Source organism: Drosophila takahashii, chromosome X (assembly GCF_030179915.1).
Source record: "Drosophila takahashii strain IR98-3 E-12201 chromosome X, DtakHiC1v2, whole genome shotgun sequence".
NCBI lineage: Eukaryota > Metazoa > Arthropoda > Insecta > Diptera > Drosophilidae > Drosophila > Drosophila takahashii.
In genome coordinates this window covers 24,949,134-24,967,041 of record NC_091683.1, presented here as the reverse complement: position 1 = coordinate 24,967,041, position 17,908 = coordinate 24,949,134, and the positions used below count along the sequence as shown (strand labels likewise).

The 17,908-nt window shown below is 41.3% G+C and overlaps 3 protein-coding genes and 1 pseudogene across 3 annotated transcripts in view; 1 reads left to right on the top strand and 3 right to left on the bottom strand.

Moving 5' to 3' along the window:
• Positions 1 to 3,296, bottom strand: part of Bx (LIM domain-containing protein Beadex) — a 45,985-nt gene extending 42,689 nt beyond the window's left edge. The window contains exon 1 of the mRNA XM_070218829.1: positions 2,650 to 3,296. The gene's annotated coding sequence lies outside the window, so the exon portion shown is untranslated. The remainder of the gene's footprint in view (positions 1 to 2,649) is intronic.
• Positions 3,297 to 9,153: 5,857 nt separating this feature from the next.
• On the bottom strand, positions 9,154 to 12,236 carry LOC108060956 (nuclear valosin-containing protein-like pseudogene; annotated as a pseudogene).
• A 391-nt stretch (positions 12,237 to 12,627) lies between these two features.
• On the bottom strand, positions 12,628 to 13,676 carry LOC108060983 (uncharacterized). The gene has a single exon (XM_017146937.3). The coding sequence runs from the start codon at positions 13,608 to 13,610 to the stop codon at positions 13,077 to 13,079; it is 534 nt and encodes a 177-aa protein (XP_017002426.2). The 5' UTR covers positions 13,611 to 13,676; the 3' UTR covers positions 12,628 to 13,076.
• An 845-nt stretch (positions 13,677 to 14,521) lies between these two features.
• On the top strand, positions 14,522 to 16,373 carry LOC108060981 (tudor domain-containing protein krimp). Its single transcript, XM_017146935.3, has one exon. The coding sequence runs from the start codon at positions 14,757 to 14,759 to the stop codon at positions 16,173 to 16,175; it is 1,419 nt and encodes a 472-aa protein (XP_017002424.2). The 5' UTR covers positions 14,522 to 14,756; the 3' UTR covers positions 16,176 to 16,373.
• Positions 16,374 to 17,908: the final 1,535 nt, after the last annotated feature.

Genomic DNA, 17,908 nt, shown 5'->3' with positions numbered 1-17,908 from the left:
TTTAAGTAGGTAAAACTTAAAAAAGCATATATACCTTGATTAATAACTTGAGTATATTCTTAAGAAATTAGGATTGCTGAAATATTGTTTCATAACGATATTATTACTACTTTAGAAAGCAAACTTAATTTAATTTAAACAAATCAACAGTTTTAATAGTCGGTTTTAGTAACTCTTACTTAAAACTTGAAAAGATCATCTACGGAACTCTAAAATATCATTAATCGGTAACATTTCCAATACTGATATTACCAAATAATGCTGTTTTATATCGGTAACATTTCCAATACAAATTTTACCAAATAATGATATTTTAAAGTACATTTAAACTTTTTTTTATTATTTTTGGGGTATACCTGGAGTAAACGGAACTCAAAAACATCATTATTCGGTAAAATGTCCAGTACTAATGTTACCAAATAATGATATTTTAGAGTTAATTTAAACTTTCTATTTACTTGAAACTTCAGATCATCTGAGGAACTCTAAAATATTATTAATCGGTAACATTTCCAGTTACCAAATTACCTAACGCCCTAGAAAGTATGCTATATCCCGTTTTGCCAGGTCTTTTCCATTCTTTCCCCTGCTGATCAGTGTTTTGTAAGGGATATAGAAAGAGGTAAAAGGAGCGTGAGAGGGCGTTGCATGTAGGTGCGTCTCCGTCATCATCATCAACATGGCCCGGCTACTGTGCTGCTCCTCCTCCTCCGCCGCCTCCACCCCTTTTGGGATCTTGGAGCCTGAAGGTGCGCGTGCGCGCCCTGCCGCAGATAAGATCGCTGAAGAGAGGTAGTAGAAGAGGCAGTGGTAGCCAGACAGGCAATAAGCCTTACTAATAGGCTGTTGTTGTTGCTGCTGCTGCTGTTTCTCCTGCTTCTCCTGCTCCTGCTGCTACCCCGAGATTAAAGATGGGGCAATGACGATGGCGATGAAGATGAAGGGAACTCCTCCGCGTGTCTGCCCCTTACATTTGCCGCATTTGTATGAATAATTTAATTATTGTTTAAATGTTAATTAATGCAACGTGAGCGGCGACTGCACTGCACTTCTCCTGTCTTTTTTGCACCTTCACTGGGGAGGAGGGGTGAAGGGGTGAGCTGTGGGCTGTGGAGGAAACTCGACTTTACTTGACTCGACTTGACAGACACGCATTTGGCATTAATGGGCTGCCTGACTGACAACAACATCGCGCGGGCAGGAAAGTAAATAATGGAGGGCTAGTGAAAACTCAGAGAGAAAACACAGAGCCAGTGGGCGGTGGAGGCATGCAAATGTGCGAAATTCGCAATTAGATGCTACAACTGGGATAGCAAAAGACCCAGGGCCTTGAGAAAAAAAAAAGAGTGTGAAGGAGTGCACAGAGTTATAAGGAGCTACCAAAGGGAAAGGCAGTGAATACCGGGTCCCAATGGAACCAATAAGACATACCAGAAAATCATATGATGGTTACAGTTTGTTATTTTCTAATAATTATACTTCGTAGGGCTTAATATTCTGCCCTACTTTAAAAATCTGTTAACAAGCTGTTAGTACTAAAAAATAGATATTTTAAAAAGTATTGTGAAGATCCCTACGATCTTAACGAAATCGAGTGGAGACAGCTTAGGCTGTAGATTTTAAATACCTCGGTTTATTGTTTTCACAAGAAAGCTTTGGGTCTACAAAACTTCAAGTTATAGTTATATTGCTAATTCCTATAGGAACAACTCTTATGATTTATAGAGACTTTGAGTGGGGAAAAATTTCCAATATGAAAAAGCAATTGCTTAATATAAATGGTTTTTATGTTTTAGAAGTTTTTTATTTTTTGTCAGCTTATAATTATGAAAATTCCCTAGAATGAGACATTTTTTTTGTAAATTTTTCTACATTTTCCATTTGAAATAAGCTATCTCTATAAGCCGAATAGAACTGGAAATTCTATATTTTGACACCGTACCAATCTTAATAAATTGACCTATAAAAAGAGATTATTTTAGCATAATTTCCTGCATGTTTGTTGGTTTTCAGATTATTTTTCCAATGGATTTATAGACTTTAAGTGGGGAAAAATCACAAATATGTAAGTGCAATTGCTACTTTAAATTGTTTTTATGTTTTACAAGTTGTTTTTTTGTATAATTACAAAGATTTCCCAGAATTGGATATGTTTTATAATTTATTCTACAGTTTCCATTTAAAATAAGCTATCTCTGTAAGCCGAATTGAACTGGAAATCCTATGTTTCGACACCATTACAATCTTTATAAATTCCTCTAAAAAAGAGCTTATTTTAGCATAATTTCCTGGATGTTTGTTGGTTTTTCTGATTATTTTCCAACTTGTCCAGCTTCCTTTCGAGATATGTATGTGTGTGTATGTACTATATGTATATATTTGTTTTTTGCTGATCGCTGCAGCTAGTTGTTGCTGTTGTTTTTTGTGCCGGGTAATCCGAGACGAAGGCAATTAGCAAGGCGGAGAACGGAGAACGGAAAACGGAGAACGGAAAACGGAGAACGGAGAGATTCTTTGGTTCGGTTCGGTTCGGTTCGTTTCGTTTTGGTTCTTAATTAGAACAAATGGCAAAAATAAACAGCAGCCGTTGGGCGGAAAACTAACGTAAACTAATTAAAAGGATCGCTGGCGAGAAAAGTTTCAACTTACATATGCAGAAATTGAGTTGTTGTTCCTGCTGGTTGTTTAAGTTGTTGTTGTTGTTACTGCTTTTTCGCAGGAAGCACAAGGCCTTGTGTTTTTGTAAAATTTGTATTTATTTATTTAGCTTGCGGTCCCGGTCGTTATTCAATTCAATTGTTGTTGCACACAGGAATGCGTTTTTGCGTATTGTTTATGTTATTCAATTTTTGTGCTAATTGAATGCGAATTCTCGCCACACGCGTGTGAGAGGGAGATAATGGGTGCAGATTGAGTGGGAGTGGGCGAGAAGGAGATAGTGTGAGATCAGGCAACTGGCATTTGCATTTACCGTTATTTGTTAGTTATTCGCTATTTGTGTGGGTGCAAGATCACTGCGAGAGAGAGAGAGAGCGAGAGAGATTGATAAACACCTGCCACACACACGCACGCACACACACACACGCACACTCGACTCAATTAGTTAGCTCATAAATTTGCATATTTCGCACTTGCTTTCTTGCTGTTGCTGTTGTTGTTGTTTCTTTGTGGCATGTACACAGGAAAAAAATAAACAATGTTCCGTGACTTTGTTATGATTTCGCTACTTGCTGCTGTTTCTATACTTTATTTTATTTTTATTCGCACGCGCGCACACACAACCGCCAGCGCCGAAGTTCAATTTTCGAATGCCGCTAATTTTCGAATGCCGCATGAATGAAGTCGACTGTCGACGTCGACCGCACGAGCTCTCTCTATCTCTGGCTCGCTCTCTCGCTTGCGCTCTCCACGGCTCTCCACTCGAATGAGACCGGCTTTTCACTTCCTTTCCCTCTCTCACTCTCTCTCTCGCGAGGGTTGCTTCCGCTCTCTCCAGCCTTTGGGGCTGCTTTTTGGGGCCCTGCTCTGCCATTGGACGCCGCTCCTGGACGCCGACCGCCTATCACACAGGTGCGGCCGAGGGTTGCTCTGTTAAGGCGCTGTTATTAGCATTTGGCCCACCTGCGTAGGCGCACCTGTGCGCGTAGGTGGAGCTTCCCGCTATCCGGATAGTTTCCTTTGTCGCGTTCTAACCCCCACCCCACCCCCTGCCGTTCGCGATGCAACCCTTTTTCACCGTTACTAATTCCCACACGGAAAAAAAGTTTCGTGTTACAGTGGAACTTTTTTAATCCAGAACTATTCAAAGATTCTAGTTTAAAGATTTTGGTTTAAAAGCTTTATGTCTAAAACTATCATATGCTATTAATTAGCCATCATCAATTGTCGAATTCAGCTCAATAGAACAGCATAATATTGAAAACATCTACTTGATATTGAGCTGTTTTTCCTGTGCAGAAAGAATAATAACCGCACAATGAATTAACTGCATAAATGATTCGCCAAACTACCCCATCTCTCTGGGAGAGACAGGAGCGTCTCTACTGGTGGCACCACTCTCGACTCCACGGGGGGTGGGGCAGGGGTGCCGGGGTGCAGGGGTGCAGGCATTATTCATACATAAAAAGCCAATTAAAAATTTATAATAAACCCAGCGCCAAACTGCTGCAACAACCCCAAAAAAACAGGCCGAAAATAAAAAGAATTAAATATCGCACAGGCAGGCACAGTGAGACAAATCGGGAAAAATTAAAAAAGTTTATTTTTTTTTTAAAACCTTCGTAATTGTTTTCTTATGGCTTAGGCTGTTTTTTAGTATTTTTATTATTGTCCGAACAAGTGAAAAAAATTATATTTAGGATCTGTTAAATAACGGTTTTCTCAAAAATAGGGAAAGAAGATATTTAAATCGTAATTTTTAAAATCGCAATTATTTTTCAATTAAATAAATATATTTTGAAGAACTAAAATACTTTGTTAGGGGACATAGACAGTCACCAATAAATAGTATGCCCACTGTGCCTGGTTTCCAGCATGTGGGATTGACCAGTGGCGTTGTGCGGGGGCGTTGATGAATTGAGGGGGGAATGGAACACGCACCTAGCGCCAAATTAGATGTAAAATAATGAACATTTCAATTAAAATAATTAATATTATGCTGCAGTGGTGGAGGGTGGGCGGTGGGGAGGACACACTAAGCACTCAATTAACCATTTTAATGTTTATGGATCAGGTTAGCCTGAAGGATGTGCCGTTGGTGTGGGCTGCTGGAGATGCTGTGCTGTGCTTTTTAATTATAATTAAACATGCGAGCAACTGAATTGAGTGGAGAACGAGCAGTGGGTGGTGGTGGGTGGTGGATGGGCGGTGGTTGAATGGCTAGCTTCTAACTCGAATGGCTTCTCTCTTTCTGCTCAGGACATAATCACTTAGCCGCGTGCAGAGCCGCATTTAAAATTAATTCTGCTCAAGTGCGTTTCTTGGCAAGAGACACAACAAAAAAAAAAAGAAAAGCACGTGGCCCACGTGGTGAGGGTGGCGGGGGGAGTGGTTGGGTGGGTCAGGGAGCAGGGCGCAGGGAGCTGCCCCCATTTACCGTTGGTTCACATTCGCGAGCGAAACAAATTGCACGCTAATTGCTCATGTTCAATTAAAAGCAACGGCCCAGGCAAACTCCAAACGAAACCCAACACCAACCCCACCCCAAAAATTTCACCTAAGCTCTGCTCCCGTCAGTGATGTCCACTAGCCAAAAGCCAGAATTGGCCAGAACCGGCTTTAAGCAGCTCTAAATGGTCCATCATCTCAACGATAAAGCCAAAAGACTTCGTACAAATTATAAAAAGTAAGACAATAGAATACAATTGTATTGGTTTTTATGATCAAAAGTAGTCCAATATTAAGTATCGCAGAACTCTTTCAAATCTCTAATTTATTTTATTACATTTACCAAAAAGTATAATAATTCGGGTCACCAAACAAAAAATTATAAAAAGTTAAAGAATAGAAGAATTTTATTGGTTTTTATGATCAAAAGTAGTCCAATATTAACTATCGCAGCCCTCTTTGAAATATCTAATTTATTTTATTACATTTACGTAAAAGTAAATAAATTTTGGGTCACCAAACCAAAAATTATAAAAAGTAAGACAATATAACAATTTTATTGGTTGTTTATGATCAAAAGTTAATCAAATATTAACTATCGCAGCCCTCTGTGAAATCCCTAATTTATTTTTTAAACACTCACCCAAAATATAACATTTTTGGGTTACCAAACATCGTAAATTTCCCAAATTATTATCCCTTGCGCAACAAAACTCTTTGTTTACCAATTTTTTATTACAAACTGGACTAAATTTATTAAAGCTCCTTTTGTAAAATTAAAAAATTTTAGGATTTGTAAAAAAAATTGATTTATTGAATATTTTGAAAGAAATTTTCAAATATTTGGGAATACTTGAATCTGAAAAAAGGCTGAATCGGCACCAATCAACTGGTCACCTCAGCTGGGATTGCTCATCTTCCGTGGCTTCGGAATTTGGAACACAGGGGCACAAGGGGCATACCCGAACCCATGGACCCATTGAGCGCTTTCCCACAAGCCAAAAGGCAGCAGAGGAGGAAGAGGGCAGAGGGTCAGAGGGTGGTTGGGTGGATGGGCGGTGAATGGGTGGCAAGGCTTTTTGTTTTGGTTTTGATCCTTTGCGCAAATAATTGCCTAATTGTCTCTGGTTCGCTCGCTCTCCATTGTTGGGCAATGGAAACGGCCGTGAGTGGAAATGGCAACGCATATTTCTTACGCAAATCCATTTCCATTTATTAATTGGCAGCCCTCGGCAGCTGCTCCTTCTGGATGTGCCGCAGGACTATCATCATCGGTCCTTTTTATACACAATTAAGCGTTTGAGCAAATAAAAAGCGGACGCAGCTTCCTCTCGGTTTCGATGCGATTCGTTTTGGTTTGGTGGCTAGTACCACTTGAATCCGAGCTGCGGTTCGATTTGCATACATATATCCATATCCATATCCGGTGCCAGGACTCTCGGACTCTAGGACTCTAGTATGCGGTTATCGATTGCCGGACACGGGGATTAAACTTCCCAGGCTGTCTCCGCTTGTCATCGAAGGGTTCGGGTTCCGTTCTGCCCGTCATCATCTTGGCCCTCATTTGCATTGGAAATTACCTGAACAATCCATTTAAATGATCGCCACAACATCGATTTATAACGAGTTCTTGTTGAGCTTGTTTTCTGCTTCTTTTCTTTTTCCATAAAGGCAATTACTGGATCAAAACCGAACCGAACCGAAACCCTTCCCTCCCTCTTGGCCCTTTGACACATTTCGCACGCTTCTTTGGTTCGCTGCAAATTGTTATTGCAATTATTATTGCCGGCTTGTTGTCAACATATTGATAAAACCCCGCCCACTTTTACCCCCCATCTCAACCCATATACCATCCCGCAAATATGCTAACGAAGTTAACGAGGCGGCGGTACGGGCATAACGGTAAAGGTAATGGTAATGGGCGGACAACCAGGGCTGATTGCATGCCATTGTCATCGACGTCATCGCAGTATCGAATTACGCATTTCTTCACATCTAATTTACGGCCGATGACAATTGCATTTTAAAGTCCAGCGAACCCGATCAAAACCTGAACCTGATTCTGAACCGCACGGCGAAAATAAAACCCCGATCGAATAGGTTGAAATATAGAACGTGTTGAAAATGGGGGTTTGGAACACACAATGTAGCTAAGCGGGTTTTCATTTACAGAAATAGAAAATAGATTTCGAACCAATTTGAAGATCAAAATAAAATAAGATACTTTTACTAGACTTGTTACTTAAATTGGCTTCTTAAAAAATGAGCAATTTATCCAACTAGAAACAGAAGTTTTATATATGTAAGCATAGAGTTTACATTAATCTATTTACATAATATCATACTATAATATCATGTTTCTTGTTGTTAATCCAAAAGGATCAACCAAACTCGTGACATTTATTGGAAAATATATTTAAGATATTACACAGGAACACAAAATTAAACTTTGTGAAATTTCCACGAACCATTTCAAGTTTTCCATGATATTTGGGTGCTTCTGAGTAAAAGTCCCATACAAAATTATTTTCCATCACCTACAGGTTTCGCGGTATTCCTAAGAATACAAAAAACAACTAACCTTTATTATTTTCGGTAGGACCTACTAAAAAATAGTCCCCATCGTGAACCATTGTCAATGTCTTAGGAATTCGACGCCAAAGTTGAAACTCCCAAAATTTTGAGAATTTCTGTGATGAAAAAACAATTCTGATAATTAAATCTTAAATGGAACTAATTTTAAATATTTATTGAATCTATTGTTTATTGTATTCTTTAATTTCGGTTTAAAGCGATTTCATGATTTATTGGATTTATTATACTAAACAAAACCGTTTTTATACCCTTGTAGAGGGTATTATAATTTCAGTCAGATGTTTGCAACGCAGTGAAGAAGACGTTTCCGACCACATAAAGTATATATATTCTTGATCAGCACCAATAGCCGAGTCTATCTAGCCATGTCCGTCTGTCCGTCTGTCCGTTTCTATGCGAACTAGTCTCTCAGTTTAAAAGCTATCGCGATGAAACTTTCCCGAAAGTCTTCTTTCTATTGCAGGTAGTACATATGTCGGAGCGAGCCGGATCGGACCACTATATCTTAAGGCTCCCATAGGAATATTCAAACAAATATAAGAAAATTCATTGTAACTGTAGGAAGTAGGCGTTTTGATTCTTGACAACTTAAAAACAAAATTTAATTACAAACGGAACTGGACCGAGTAAATACTATTTTATCTACAAGGGTATATAAGCTTCGGCTGGCCGAAGGTAGCTTCCTTTCTTTTTTTTATTTCATTATCTACTCCTAAATGTTGTCAAATTTTAAATAAGTCAAGGCATCCTACAGAATGGGATTAAACATATACATTTCAGTGAACGTATTTATTTTCTTAGTTCTAGAGGTTGACATGACTTATTCAAAATTTGACAACATTTAGGAGTAGATAATGAAATCAAAAAATCGGTTTTATTAGTATAAGAAATCCAATAAAACGTCCTTATGAAAACGCTTTAAACCGAAATTAAAGCACACAATGAACAATAGATACAATGAATAGTTAAAATTAGTTCCATTCAAGATTTAATCCTCAGAATTGTTTTTCCATCAGAAAAATCTCTACAATTTTGGGATTTTCAACTTTGGCGTCGAATTCCAAGGGCATGGGCAATGGTTCACATTGGGGACTATTTTTTAGGAATGCCGTGATGTAGTGAGAGTAGATTGCAGCGAAAATATTCAAGGTAAGTCAAATTTTATCGGCCACATAATTCTAACTGTCGGCAAACATCGGATTTTTGTATTCTTAGCTATACCGCGGAACCTGTAGGTGATGGGACATAAGTTAGTATGGGACTTTTACTTAGGAGCACCCAAATATTATGGAAAACTAGAAATGGTTTGTGGACATTTTTGGCTGTGTACCTGTGTTATTAAAGTATCTTAAGCTTACGATTTAGGTATGTATATGATCTAAACATTATGTTTATATTAGAAAACAAAAAAAAACATTTTTATTATTATGCCTATCATTTCATATTTGGTAAATAGTAAATCATACTCTATTATTATTATTTTTTTTTATTGGGTAACATTACGGTTTTGTATTGAAAATCATATGTTAGTCCTCGCAATTCCCATTGGGTACCCTAAGCGTACCCAGCGTACTTCAGGCGCAGTTCATCGTAACTTTTGCGATCCTGTTCGCAAACTGAGGGGCGCAACTTTTGTAGAGCATCTTTGAAATGGTGACTGTGTAAGCATGGATCGTCTAGTTTGAATTTGTCATCGTTTGAAGATTGGCGCAGGGAGAACATGGAGGCCTGTTTAATTAGTCCTGCCAGGTCCTCGCCAGTGTAGCCCTCTGTTTGGGCAGCCAGCTCGTCGAGACTAATATCCTCCGCCAGCAGAGGACGCTTTCCGTTCTTTGTGATGGCTTTTAGGATCTCGGCACGTTCGCTCTGATCGGGGAAATCAATGTACAGAATGGTGTCGAGGCGACCGGGATGTAGAATGGCCGGATCAATGATATCCGGCCTGTTGGTCGCCGCCAGGATGTAAACACCCTTGCGCTCCTCGACGCCATCCATTTCGGTCAGCAATTGGTTAACCATACGAGTGCCAGAATTATTTCCCTCGCCCCCATCCGAGCGTTTGGGGCACAAGGAGTCGAATTCGTCAAAGAAGAGGACGCAGGGTGTCGAGTAACGGGCACGTTGGAAGGAGGCACGCACAGCGTGTTCGCCTTCGCCAAGATACATATTCATTAGCTCGGGGCCCTTGACGGAAATAAAATTGATGCCAGCCTCGTTGGCAATAGCCTTGGCCAGAAGGGTTTTGCCGCAACCTGGCGGACCGCAGAGCAGAACTCCCGAAGGAGCATTCAATCCCAGGCGTTCCAGCCTCTCTGGATACTTAATTGGCGCCACGAGAGCCAACTTAAGTTGTTCGCGAATTTTCTCGAGTGCCCCAATATCATCCCAGGTGGTGTCCGGCACAGTGATGAAGCCCTCGCCTTTGGCCGAAGGTTGCATTACCTTGATGGCGTTCACGAAATCGTCGAGAGTGATGCAGAAATTTGGATCGGCAAACTTCTTGGGAGGATGGTCCACAAAGTTGATCAGCTCGGCCAGCATGGGCTCGTAGTATTCGTCGTCGGATGAGTCCGCTTCCTGCTCAACGGCCTCCGGCTTTTCGTCCACTGGTTCTCCCGGTGATTCGCCATTGGTGGGGGGTTTCTTGGGGGATTCAGTGTTGGGTGTGTCGCCCCCTGCGTTGTCATTATCATCGGTGTTTTCCTTGTCACCATCCGCCTCGTCGATCTCGTCATCGCCTGACCCCTCGACGGACTCATCGTCATCCAAAATAACCGTGATCATGTTCTTCTCTCTGGCATCGCGCAGTTCACGGAACTTCTTCATGGACCTACGCCTTACGGCCACGGAAAATGCGCGCGCGACCAAGGCCTTCAGATCAGCGCCGGAATAACCAGGTGTTAGTTCGGCAACCTTATTGTAGTTAAGCTTCGGATCAATGGGCAGTCGCTCGCACTGGATGCGCAGGATATTACGGCGCTCCTTGCGCGACGGTTTGTGTATGGCGATCTCATGAGCGAAGCGTTCAATGCTACGTAGGCGACGATCGAGGACATCGGGACGCCTGGTGGCCCCAATGACCAGCACGGAGTGACCAAACTGGTTGGCTCTCAGGTTATCCCAGCTGCTGATCAGCTTTGAGGCCCACTGGCGGTTGCCACCGATGGCGTCGATGTCGTCGATGAAGAGCACGCAAGGCGAGTAGTTAATGGTCTGTTCGAAGACCTCGCGTATGCGCTCTTCGGTCTCGTTGGAGATGTCACCAATCAGCTCCTTGGCCGGCACTTCCAGCAGCCTCATTTTAAGTTGCCCACTTATGGCACGGGCTAGAAAGGTTTTGCCACATCCTGGCGGGCCATGCAGCAAAATTCCCTTCGAGGGCAACAGTCCCAAGTGAAAGTATGACTTCGGCGACTTGATATGGATCAGAATCTGGCAGAGCTCCTTCAGGGCGGTATCCATGCCGCCAATGTCCCAGAAACTTTGCCTGGGGTGGTACATCTTCAGCTTCTTCTTGTACTTCCGCTGCTGATTAAAACTGGATGCATTACCATGATCCTCGGCGTCCTCGGAGTGATGATTTTCACCCCCATGACCGACACCTGGTGGAAATTCGTGTGCGGAATCTGGTCCCGAGCCTGGAATAGTATTCAATTTAGCTGTTTTCTTGGGAACCGCCGTTGTCTCCGGCAGATCTTCCATCAGGCGTTTTAGAGCATTGGCCTGAACTTCCGGTGGAGCTGGTTGCTCATCTCCGTTGGTGGTGCTGGTATTGGAGTCATCTTCGTTGTCCTTCCCAATGGATATATCGATGGGTTCGCTGATGGGCTTGGCAGCCAGCGGCTTACTTGGTGGCGCCTCGACCATGTCCAAGTTGTAGCTATCGGAGACTATGGAGAATGCTTGAAGTACCAACTGCCTGAAGGGTTCAAATTCGCGTCGCGAGTACTCCGGGTACTTTTGCATCAACTCCATGGTCGCCTGCCCCACATACAGGTGGGTTTCACCGCTGTGCTCCTCGATGTACTTCCTCACTCGCATCGTTAATAGATGGTCGTGGTTCTCCATATTACTCGATGATTAATTCTTATTAAAATATTCGCTAAATGCAATCTGGCATTAATGTTAAATAGTATAAAAATTAACACCTGCACATACGTACTTTTTTCACTGTCCAATCTGACTTAACCCGAGCAATCTTAACCCGAGCAGAGCAAAAAAAAAGTGACGGTGACAGTTGCCTGCCCTTGATAAATGAGACGGCGCCGCCTACGATTAGAGTTGCGAGCTCAGAGTTTCAAAGGCCATGGAATTGAATATTCTAGACGTCCAGGGGTTGTCGCCTTCTGTAGTTTTGCGGTGCGCCGCAACGCCGATCAAACGCGATAAACGCTGGGTGGGTTACGTGGCTGCGGCTGACAGTGTCAACGGTTGCAAGTCAAAATTAATTAGAATTTTTCAAATGCGAAATACCCGTGCCCCTGACCGAAAACCTAGGGGATGCACTCGAGCCAACTTTTGGACGAAAGCGGTAAATTGAAATCAGTACAAAACACTGGAACACAGAAAGTAGAAAAAAAAGGAGCTGTCATTAATCATCGGGCCGAAAAGGGTTGACAAGCTGCGCTTTGCTTTTGCCACAGGGTTGCTGCTTTCAGTTCCGGCTTCTTCTGCTTCTTCCGCTCCTTGACCGGAGTCACATCCGCAAAAACAACAACAAAGAGGGAAGAGGGTTGGGGCGTTGCGTAACCCTAATGCATTTAATGTCTCCTGATGGCTACAGGGTAAATAAATACATTAAAGAGCCTGGCACATCAGGTAATATCATTCTCGCGGAGCTCAGTTCTTAAATATATAAGTAATATTTTGCTTTAAAAGTGAATCTGTGGTGATCTTATGGTTTTGTATTGTAATTCAAAGGCGGTATTCCTTTATAATTTCACATAGTTTTTTTTATTATTTAACAACACTAGAACTTAAGAGTCGCAAACGATATTTGTACCATGTATTTTCACCAAGCTTTTTATTCTTTTTAAGCCAAACGATTTAATAAGATTTGCAGTTCTTAGACAAATTATAAAATATTAAATGGATATTTATTCACATCCATTGGCATTAACTTTAAAAGAAAATCTTGTAAAATTCCATAAAATATTATTGAAACTGAAACTGGGAACTCTAATCGTAAGAAAACTTCTTTTAACTTTTAACAGATCTTAAAATGGATATTGTTGTGGACTAAACCATTAAATGGTATGATGCATTTTTAAAAGTATGAAAATACGCTGATATGCTTTAAATTACCTTTTTGCGATTTTACAAAATTTCACAAATAAGGAATATATCTGTGAGCGGTACTGACATCTGTTTGCAGTTCAGTTGCTGCCCGGCGAGCTCTCGGCGGATGAAGATGAAGGCTCCGGACTGAGGGTCAGCTCCTGCTCCTCGGCGTACTCCTCCTCCTCCTCCTCCTCCTCGGCGAGCAACAGTTGCATGGCCTCCAAGCTGCTCCTGCCAACGATCTCAGTGAGCGCCTGTGCGGTATCAATATCCCGCATCATCTGCTCGATGGCCTTGTCCGTCGACTCGGGATCCCCCAGAAGGGAGCTGCGCAGCTGACGCAATCGCTGGCGACTGCGACGTCGCTTCCGGGATTCCTTGTCATCGTTTTCAGGCTCGCCAACGACCAAAATCTCCACCGCCAGCTGCACGTTGTTGTTGCTGCGGGCCAAGGCAATGCGAACCTCGCCCTCTGGATAACCCATTGCCATGACCAGTTTCACCAGGTTCTCCGTTTCGGAGGCATCCGCCGCCACGGCCACCGACGAGGCTTCTCCGGGAGATCCAGCTCCAGCCTCAGCTGGCGTTTCTGGCGGGGATTTCACGTGCATTTTCTTAACTTGCGGCATTTTTCTGGTTTTACCCTGGCGTCACTATCGTTCTCGATCAGCTGATCCTGTGACCCACCCCTCTCATTTGGTTTCAAACCACGAAAGCTGTCGCCCAGTTTGGCGGGATTTTAGGTAATTCCCTACACAACGGTCATACTTATGTTTAGAATACAATAGGAATATTTTTTAACGCGTTTCCATTTGGAAATTGTTATTCATTTTAACGCCTTATTTATGTTGCGTTTGTTGGAATTTTTATTAATTCATTTGTATGCAAAAGGATGTCGCGTTTAATGTAACATTTTTTTATTTAATTTTGTTATTAAACTTATTTTGGACAACAAAGCTAAATATACAAAAAAATAACAAAGACTCTACCAAAACTTCCTAATTGTCCATCACTATTTCTCTATTCATAAAAATTTAAAAAAAAGGAGTTAATGGGATTATCTTGATCATAGTGTGAACAGGGCAAAAATTTAATCCAGAATTACATCCATTTAGGGAATGTCCAAATTAAAAGCAAGATTTCACTATAATCAAAGATATTTAATAAAGGAATATGTACTGAATCTCCTGCAGATCATTTATTAACGAAATCTCTTCAAAATGATATTACATTAAATATTTTTAAAATGTTTTGATACATACATTATTAACCTCGAAGTTGTTAAATTGCTAAAATTTCTGAAATTTTACTTTGTACCAAAGCTAACCAAAATGTGTGTTTAGACTAAGCGCATCATTGACATGCGACAAAAAGAAAAGTTATCTGATTTTGTTCCTCAAAGAACCCCTGTGGATACATGAAGAGAATCGTTATTCACATGATCGACGAAGATTTAAAATTTACTCGTAAATACAAAGAAATACAATGGTAGCGTTCGATTTTAATGTCAGTTTTCTTTAAATTCGAATGGTTATATAATATACCTGATCGCATAGTTTTTTAACATTCGAAACAGATTCCAGTAGTCTAAACACACTATTAGGGAATCCCCTAACTATTTCCCATAGACGCTATCGAACAGCTTCATAGCCAATTCGATATATCGATAGAGAAAGCACGCGTTCGATAAGTTACGTTAAACACAACTCTGCCACTTCCTTTTCCTTTTCGCCAAAAACAACCAGCCTGGAATTTTCTCAAAACAATACGAGTAAATGGAAGAAAGCGATTTTGTTAGATCGAATCGGTTTAAATTCATGGAGCATATTAAGATTCGGCCAATTCCGAGGAATGCAGTCCAGTACGATGACAAGGCGGACCCGGGAGTGAAGATGCTGTGGACAATCTTCAAGAATCGCACGACGCTCGAGCGTCCATACTGCAGGCCGATAGTGAAGTCCAATGCCAATGGGGCGAAGATTCTTAAATTGCCGATGGGGAAGCGGAAGCGCCGCTTCCTGCCTCCCAGGGGCGGTCAGCAGTTGACCAAGGATTCGGTCTACAATAGCATGGTCAGCAAGGTTGATAGATTTCCAACGGGAATTGATTTAAGGATCACCGTGGCTAGCGTGGAGGAAACCAAATTCTTTGTGTCCACCTTGGACTCCACTTCCATGCCCATTAAGTACCTGTTCTTGGGCAAGGTGCCGCTGCGGGAGCTGGAGCAGCTGCCCGATTACGGTGAGATCTTCGCCTTCTACGACGCCGCCGAGAACTGCATTTCCCGCATCGTGGTCTACGCCAGTCCCGAGCAGGGATCCTACGATGCCTATCAGCTGGACTTCGGCGAGTACATCCGCCTGTGCGGCACGGAGCCCATTTTCCAGCTGCCCGATCACATCAAAAAGCTGCCCTCCGAGGCGATTAGATGCACCCTAGACACGCCCGGCGATACGCTCGAGATGAAGAGCCTCATTTGCCGCAATGTTAGGCTGCGAGTGCTCTTCAATGATGGCTTCGATCTGCTGGTGAAGCTGATCAGGGATGAGTCCAAGATCCCAGAGAGAGCCGTGCCCGAAGAATCATCGGAGGAAATGCCGATGGATGCCGACGATATGGAAGTGGCGGCAGCTTTTGCGGCGACTGTACCTGTGCTACCGAAAGTGGGCAGCACGGTTCGCATCCATGTCAGCCACGTGAGTGGTCCCAACGAGTTCTACGGCCAGTTTGTGGACGGCCCGGATCCGCCGGTGTGGCAGGACTCGGAAGTGCTGAAGGGCCAAGTTGGATTCAAAGCTTTGGACATTGTTCTGGCTCAATTTTCAGACGGCCGATATTATCGTGCCAAGATCATGGACATGACCGATGGCGAGTACTACGTATTCTTCGTGGACTTTGGCCGCTCCGCCTTCGCCAACCCAAATACATTGGCTCCGTGCCAGGGAGTTGATAAGATGCGTGCCTTTCTGGCCTACAGATTCCAAATAGAGGGCCTACGAACCACGAAATTCATGTTCTACGACAAGACCGCCGAGGGCATCGCATATTTAAAGAAAAAGCTACTCTCCAAGGAGATTGACGTGACCATTGCAGCTATTCAGCCTCGCGATGGGTTCTTGATTCGCTTCCAGGGAGAACTGGCCGATATGAAGGAGAACCTGGTGAAGCGGGGATATGTGTATCGTGACGAGTGATGTATTTCTTTTACAAATTATATATTTTTTTGTATACCACCTTAAATTAAATCTTTTAAAGAACAGAGGCTTTTTCCATAAATATTAAACCAAAATTTGTTTTTAAACCAATTATATACTAAATCCACTAAAGTGCCAAAGATTATTGTCAAAATCGTTTTCAAAATGTTTTTAAAGACCATTATTTGTGAGATACATGAATAAACAAAATTCCTGAATCTAATCTTCTTATTTAATTATTTTTATTTGGATTTTTGGATGCATGAATCTTCAGCTGATTATCAATCGAATGATATATTTTTATGTATACCACCTGTTGGTATCGAATTTTTAAAAAAACAGACCTTTCGATAAATATAAAAAAAAAGTTTTTTTTAACCAATTATATACTGAATCTACCACGGTGCCAAAAATATTTATAAAAATTATTTTCAAAATGTTATTTAAGACCACTATTTGTGAAGCACATGAATACAAAAATGCCTGCATATAATATATTTATTTGATTACTTTTATTAGGATTTTTGGATGCGTGAATCTTCAGCTGATTATGGACATATCGATTGGACTTTGTTCAGCCTCAGTCAAATGATATATTTTATTGAATCGAATCTTTTAAAGAACAAAGGTTTTTTTTAACCCAATTATATACTGAATCCACTAAGGTGCCAAAGATATTTGTCAAAATGTTTTTAAAGAATAAATCTAATCTATTTATTTAATTATTTTTTAGGATTTTTGTATGCATGGAATCTTTAGCTGATTATGGACATATCGATTGGACTTGGTTGTGCGTTCCCTGTGGTACAAATTGTGGACAAAGGCAATAAGCTAAAAACACAATTACAAGAGCACAAGCAGAAGATATGGGACCGGGACCTGGCCCCCAAATCCAAATCCACATCTGCTGCCTCTGCTGCTTTTGCCAACTTTGACTTCTATTTATGCGTTGCACAATTTTAAATAATCACCCCATTGGGAAATTTCGAGCGAAATACCCTTTCGTTTCATACCGCCCCCTTGCGGAACTCTTGGTACTTGTGTGTGTTATTTACCCTGATTTATTGCCATTTTCTTTTGGTCGCTGTTGCGCCTTTTCGGTCACTCTTTGTTTAGAAAGTGGAAATCCGAAAGCAGGGTCACGAACAAGTGGCCCGTAAAAAACATTGCCAAACCCTCATCTATCACAATTTCTTGGCCCGCTCTTAACTCTTACATTTTTGGGTTTAAAAACGCATTATTTGGCTCTTTTGGTAATTGAAGTTTTTAGTTTTCATTAGCCGGCTGTCGGACAAAAAAAAGCAAAAACAAGGGGTAGTGGCGACAAGGGACGACACTTGGCAGGGCAGAGATAAATTGCACCTTTAAATTAACCCATTAACGAGTGCCGGGATTCTCGAGCTGGGTCCTATCAGATAAAATTCCATATTAATAACCACATTAAAAATGACTCTTTGGAGGTAATATTAAGAGTAATTTTATGCTTTTATACCCTTGCAGAAGTGCAGTACGTAACGTATTATATCATATTATATAGTACATAATATATTTTCTTAGATTTTTGAAAACTAAAGTAAATGTATAATTGATTTCTGTGATATGATTTTAATTGCATGAGCTTGCTTAATATAATAATTGTATGAATTATACATAATATTATGATAACTAATCCTAAACTTATACTTCAATCATGACTAGTATTCAAATGGAAAGTATAAGCATCCAACCTTATA